The sequence below is a fragment of the Merops nubicus genome, unplaced genomic scaffold, assembly GCF_000691845.1.
Source record: "Merops nubicus isolate BGI_N331 unplaced genomic scaffold, ASM69184v1 scaffold53511, whole genome shotgun sequence".
Classification (NCBI taxonomy): domain Eukaryota; kingdom Metazoa; phylum Chordata; class Aves; order Coraciiformes; family Meropidae; genus Merops; species Merops nubicus.
Genome location: NW_008589998.1, coordinates 611 through 7,754, shown reverse-complemented (window position 1 = coordinate 7,754; position 7,144 = coordinate 611). Strand labels below are relative to the sequence as shown.

General features: G+C 36.8%; 1 protein-coding gene across 1 annotated transcript in view; it reads left to right on the top strand.

Moving 5' to 3' along the window:
• Nucleotides 1-3,512, top strand: part of LOC103782017 (transcription factor 12) — a gene marked incomplete at its 3' end in the record, with an annotated part of 14,306 nt that extends 10,794 nt beyond the window's left edge. Inside the window, exons 6-8 of the mRNA XM_008949746.1 lie at nucleotides 1,504-1,577; nucleotides 2,509-2,580; nucleotides 3,306-3,512. Coding sequence (XP_008947994.1) covers nucleotides 1,504-1,577; nucleotides 2,509-2,580; nucleotides 3,306-3,512 — 353 coding nt within the window. The remainder of the gene's footprint in view (nucleotides 1-1,503; nucleotides 1,578-2,508; nucleotides 2,581-3,305) is intronic.
• Nucleotides 3,513-7,144: the final 3,632 nt, after the last annotated feature.

Below are 7,144 nucleotides of genomic sequence, written 5' to 3'. Positions count from 1 at the left end.
TCCTGCTAGTTGTGAGCACCCATTAAATCCTTAACTATCGTCTCATCTTTGAAAAAGGAGTTCTGACCAGATAAAGATTTGAACATTACACTGAACCAAAATAGTCTAAAGTGGTTTCATTAATGCTTTGCAAAAATAAGTTGGATTCTCAGCATTATTCCCAAGCACAGGAATGACAGTAATGTAGAGGGAGACTACAGATGCATACACAGGGTAGCTGTGTGAACTGAAAATTGGTAATTACAAACTTACTCACTGATGTCATATTTTAAAAGGGAATTTCAAGCTCAGTTATGGCAGCTATGGGCTTTTGTGAAATTGGAGATGGTTTGGATTTTTTTTTAATCAGCAAAGAAATATTTAGGTATTTTAATAGCTATACAAGCTGGGTTTTTTGTTAACTAAAACCTTTTCTTTAAAAGGTAACTACTTGCCGGTCTCTGAACAAAGGAGCTGTAATGTTATTAAACCTTTTCCCAGTTTTCCAGATGTACAGCTCTGCCTGCTATTGAACGAACAAGCCCACAGGCTCTTCCTTTAATGAGCTCCTTTGGATTGTATGTCCATAATTTATTAATGTAATTGCTTTATTATTACATTCGTATGGCTGAAAGGAAGCTGTCTGTAATGGCCATAGAATTTTGTGTAGCATCTTTATAAAAGATGCATTATTAGTTGGTGAGGAAAATACATGTTGTACTACTTCAGGCTTTGTTTTAAAACTGCTGCTTCATTAGTTATTGCATTTCATAGCTAATTATTTTTACATTTTACATGATAATTGGGTATATTTATGCCAGAGTAGAATGGATATGTATTTGAATTTGCAGTGTATAGGTAATATGGACATAATTGTTGATTTGACAGACAGTCTTTAGCTGCCAGATGACCTTAAATATACCTGAAATAACAAATGGGAATAACTTCTGTATTTTTACTCTCTTATACATGGAATTCATTATAATAAAAAATACTGGTATAGTGTGGAACTGGACAAGATAAGCAAAGCTTTTAGATCTAGTTTTAAGTTTTCTTACTTAGTAGGGAGGTGACAGAAAAATGGTTTTCCAGTTATCCTTAATTTGATGTCTATTTGATGGTTTAAAAATGTGTTTGTATACTTTAACACTGTTAAAGGTATGTCTACATATACTGAATGTAATCTGAAGAAGAAAGAATTCAGCCATCTTTTTATGGTGGCACTGGCAGAAGGCAGATGTTTCAGATACAGTGTGAGTGTGTGTTTAGTCCACTTTTGTTATGTTGGAGTAGTTAAAAACTGCTGCTGCTTTATCATTGATGATACGTCTAAGTGCAGATGCCAGGGTATAAAAACTCTCTCTCAGTAAGGCAGAACGAAGGAGTTTGTCCTCGTTTGTGTACGCAGACGTTAGCTTACCTTTATGCAGAGTATGTCGGTGGTAATTACGCTCAGAAATGTCGCGTCTCTGTTTCCCACTCCCGCTGCGTCAGTCTGTGCGTTAACCTAGACAATTTTGGCAGGTGCCAGTCAGTGGTCTAGGAGCGGAGGACAAGCCCCCTCATCTCCAAACTACGAAAACTCTCTACACTCCTTGGTAAGAATTGTTGAGAGCAACATACTAACTTTTGACTTAAGAGTTGAAGGAATGGTTTTGTATAAATCCTGCATATCATTAAAGGGATCACTAGGATAGCATTACAAATGAATTCTTTGCTAACAAATGGCCTGTTCAGTTGAACAATATAAGACGTGCAGGGTGTGTCTTTCACCATCTGTTCCCTGGGCATCAGGCTTCTGTGCTGAGGACAGCTGGTGCTAAAGCACTGTTATGAGATTTTCGTACCTTTTCACAAATCCATAGCTAATTCTTGTCTAAAGTTCAGTCTGGAGACAAGATAAAGACTTCATGCCTTTGCATGTACTTGTCCTTCTCCCCTCCCCCTGAAGTGGTAGTCTCCTGGGCTTATTTTCATTACACTGTCATTAGAGTATTAATATATTTTATTTGCAATTATTATTTGTTATTGGGGAATGTTCGTTTATCAATTAATGAAACGTTTTACAGAAAAATACACAAGAACTGATCTACGATGTTATAAATGGTCCTCTTTTGAAGATTCAGCAGCAGAGGATTTAAGTTGCCAACTTCTTTATTCAATTACTGATAACAGCATTGGGAAGGAAAGGAGAAAAATTTGAGGGAAATTTTTGATTGCCTGTTAATACTTCTAGTTTCCACAGATGTAATTTCTTTTTTTCTGTCTAACAAGAATAAATTTAAGCTAAATCAGTTTCCTATTCTCCAATTGTTTTGCAATTAAATAGGATTGAAGTGTACATCTTAGAATTCTAACATAACTGCAGTGTTAAATATTAGCTTTTTCTTATCTTAATATAATCAGATCTCTGTTGCATTAACTTGACTAACAATTTATTGCTGACATGCACATCAGCTGTTTCCTCACTTCTTTTTTGAATTAATCTTAACCTGTGCTTTGCTTCCTGTTCTGTCTTGACTTTGCCAGAAAAATCGAGTTGAACAGCAACTTCACGAGCATTTGCAAGATGCAATGTCCTTCTTAAAGGATGTCTGTGAGGTACTATTTCACTTTAGATGGTGCCTTTTTGTGTTTCAATTAATGCTTCCTTCGGATTCCCCATTAAGAACTTTAATTAGTGTAGCGTGTGACCAATCTTCTGAGTCCAACATGCTGCTATTACATATAAAGAGCTGCAATGTCAGAATTGGTTTTGCTTTGGGGTGTTTTTGTCTTTTTTTTTTTTTTTTTTTTAAGAAAGTAATTTTAAAACAGACTTCTACAATAACATACAGAGCTTGAATTTATTTTCAAAATACCTAAACTGTTTAAAAACCCGTTGTAGAAAATGATAACTTAAATTTTTGTCCAGTTTTTTTGTAGTACAGGTTCTCAAAAAGCCACTGCCTCTCTTAATTGTTACCAACGTGGTGAGGCTGATTTTATGATTGTTCTTTCTTGTCCTGTATTAGATAGTTTATTTTGTAGCATTTCCTTTTTTCTTGTTCATGCCATGTAATAGAAGCTGAGTAACATTAACCTTATAATAAGCTTCACTTTAAAAGCTGCCACCTATTTGTGGAATGAATGCTATCTCGAGCAAAATCTCCAGATATCTTCTCTTTTTCCTATTTGTTTGTAGTGCTGGTAGGTGCTTTCAGAGCCCTTTGATACTGCATTTCATCTTCTCTCTTTAATACCTCCAAGATAGAAGCTGTTAGGGTAGGAGGAGTCTGCAGATTTCTTCAGCGATGGCTGTTACTGTCCCTCTTAAATCCCCGCAGCAGTCTCGAATGGAGGATCGCTTGGACAGGCTGGACGACGCCATCCACGTGCTGCGAAACCATGCTGTGGGGCCTTCCACGAGCCTCTCTGGCGGCCACGGAGATATACACAGCTTATTGGGACCATCCCACAACGGGCCAATCGCAACCCTGAACTCCACCTACGGAGCGCCTGGCCTCGTAACAGCCAACAGACAAGCACCAATGGTAATGCTCTTTCCAAACACCTCTCTGTTCGTGCAAAGCGGTTCCAGCTGGGGCATTTCAATCACAGTTCAGTAAAAAGAGTTACAGCGGGCTGTAAGACTGATATTTTTCAGGAAGAGACTACTGGAGATTCTTGTGGAGGCAAAGATGGCAGACGACTTGCACCTGCTATGGGTTTCCAATTAGAGAGTTGGAGTGTGGGGGTGGGCAGAAATGAGGGGGAGGAGAAAGATGGGAAAACTTAGACTTTGGCCTGGTCAGTGGCCCATAAAATCCTGCTGTGACCATATGCAGAAAGCTGAAACTTTCTGCTGAGAGCACTTCAGCTTATACATGCATTTTTTCCAGATGTGTAATAATTGGCAGAACACTTTTCTCCTTGAAATGGTGAATAGGGAGATTGAATGGGAAAAGCAGTCAAGAAGGACTGAATTTCAAGTGTTCTGGTCTGGAAAAGCTGTTTATTGTAAATTGGAACTAGTCTTCAATAGCAGATGCTGGCAGAGGACCGTGAGGAAGCTGTTGGAATGTGTGGAACCGTAGTGTGTGCAGGCTCAGAAGTTAAATGTTTTTTTTCTAAATTAAGAGGAGTTTGAGCACAGCTGTAGTGTAAGTAACAATGAAGAGGAAACAACTTTTAGATTAATCCCAAGGAAGAGTGAAATAATTCAATGTCTCTTTTTAATTTCTTTAAAAATGTGAACCATTCTGAAAAAAAATGTACTTGAGCTTTTCATAGGTCAGAAATATGTTAAAAACATTATACAGTAAATGAAATCTATTTATAATCTTCCCTTTTTCTTCCTTTTCATTCCTCTCTTCTCAAAAATGCTTAAAGGAAAAAGAGCTTTTTAAAACATGCTTATTTTAGTGGTGCCATGTGTTTGCATGTTTACAGCCTAATTTTAAAGACCAGTTACATGCTGTGAAATTTTCTGTTATAAAACAGATTCACAGCTGGGTACTGTGTGATCAAGGCAAAATTTCACCTATCATCAAAATAATTAGGTACCCCAATTGCTGAAGGGTTTTTGTATTCTATAAAACAGAATTAGTTCCAGGCTCTCCCGTTTGCACGTCACACATCCATTTATATTAATTTCAGAACCAGTGCAGTAAACATCAAAAAGAAATGGCTACTTTCTATAAGCTGTGTGTGTTTGGGGGCTTTTAGGGAGGGGGTTACTTTCCAAATGCACATCCAGCTTCAGGTTTCTATACAAGTTCACAGTTAACTCTTAGTAATGAAGGAAGTGATGCATAAATAGATTTTTTTTTTTTATCTTAATACTGCCTCATATTTAATATTTAAAGAAGATTGTTAAAGGGAAAGTTCTACAGTGTTCTGGGGTAGACTGAAATTCAGTCCTACAAAACCTTTTTTCTTAGGTCTTAATGACAGGAGATAAAGTGAGTGACTGAAATGGCAGAAACAAAACTGTTCTTCCTGACTTGCGGAACCACCCGACACTGCTAAGGCAGATACAGTCAAATGTGCTGGAATGTACATAAAAATCTCTGCTTCTCTTTTGAACTAAGCTATGATAAGTGTTTTATCAACTCAGTTTTGTTTAAAATAGGTGACAATGGAAAATAACTCTAGAATGAATGAAGGTTACTTGGTCAACTGTGGTTTAATGTACATGTGTAACTTAAATGTAATATAGACCTGATTTATCTTCTAATGATTGATCTGCAGTTCTGATTGAAGGATGCTTGGTGTCTGTTAGAAGTAAACATTGATAATGAAAATAAGATTTGCTTTTATGTTTTACCCTGACGAGTTGAAACAAGATTGTAGATCAGCTTTGGCTTGAAAAGTGAGCTAGCTAAAGAATTTCTTAGATTAGCCTTGATTTTGTTACATCAGAATAACTGGCTCCAACAGAAGGCATCCTGTCATGGCCTTGCCCAGTCCCCAAAGATCTGGTGCCCTTTGACATCATTTGCAGTTGCAGGAACGCAGCATGACTTAGGATGGAGTCCTAAAATCTTTGCAGAGCAGAGGTTGGCCCATGTGGCTGCACTGGAAACTGAGTGGTTTATTAGTGATAACTGCATTTCAGTAATGCTCCCCAAGTACGAGATGTCATTCGTACAGTATTCAGTAATGAATTAATTTCAAACTATACTTATGTACTGTTTTTCTTGAAATGGTAAATGTAGGAGAGCAGAGAATTTGGCACACAACCTGAACTGTAAGATGTAGACTTTGTCCAGGAATAAAATACAACATTACTTTAGAGGACCTCCAGTAAATTTTAAGAAGCTAATGAATACTGGCTAACATAGTGGGAAGTGTCAACATTGATAAGGATTTTTGTTTGATGTTTGTGTTACCTGTTTTTGTTTGATGTGCTCGTAGGTTTTTTTCGTCAAGAAATCTTCATTGAAATTCAGCATTTAATGCAACTTCCTTGTCGAGGGGGGAAGGGGGATCTTTATACAAAACAGTTTTGTTCTTTGGAAAAGAAATAGAAGCAAAAAATTTAATTTCCCTTGAAGAAGATGGTCTTGGCAGAAGGAGCTAGGAAATGAGTAATTTAACTCCTTTTTATGTAATTAGTGTAACCAGACATGGTTTTATTTTAACATTTGCTTAATTTTTGAGCCAGATTTATTTTAAAACTCTAGTTGACTTCATTTCCTGCTCACTCTGAGTGATCTTGTTTTCTTTTGAGCTGGGCCGGCCATTAGACTTATTCAAATAGATTTTTAATATCTCAAACTCATCAAATATTTGCTAAGTGGCCTTTGAAGTCGATTTGTATTTTATTTCATGTATTATTGAGAAGTGAAGAAGTAATACTCTTTTTGTTCTTATTCAGGCTGCTTTTTATTTGTCATTGTAATACAATGGGAAAAGAACAGCCTGAATTGATTAAAAATAAATAAATAAAATGCCTGGAAACTCAGTTAAGGATGAAACTCAATCCTTAAGTCACAGAGGCTTTTTCCAGGTACAACAGAAATCTAAGAATATGGGTGAGCTCTCTTTCTACCCTGTGTTGTAGTATAAAAGCAGGAAAGGGCAGCTCAAGCTGCTTTGTTAACACCAAATGCTAACCCCTGCTCTTGCTCAAAGCCCTTCCAGTTTTAGCATTTCCCCATAGAGATTATGTTCCCACTGAATGACTTTGAGCTGTCGGAAGTGGTAAAATCTTGATTCCAAAGCCCTTTTTATTGTCTTAGTTATGCCCGATTTAGCTAAAATTATATTAATGACCATGGCCAAACTGACTAGCTGGTATGGCTTGAAAAACACGTGTATTTTTAAATATGCTTAGGTAAGTCCAATAGCAAATATGAGCAAAGACTGATTTTTTTTTTTTTTTTGTTCTACTTCTCAAGAGCTTTTATCACTAAGAGTTCAAAATTAATAATCAAACTGAAGCGTGAGATGCAGAGCCAACATTGACAGTACAAAGTTTGTTCTTTCCTCACCTGCCACTCTTGGTTCCCCTACATGCAGTGGTGTGTGTATCATCAGTTGCCATGATTTGTCTAGTTTTTACTGAGTTGCCAAAAATACTTAACTAGTTTTCTGGTTTCAGATCCCAAAGGTTATCACTTAATTGAAAAAGTTCGGCACCCGCTTTTTTTTTTCCTAAAATTTAAAAGCCTGTGTGGCT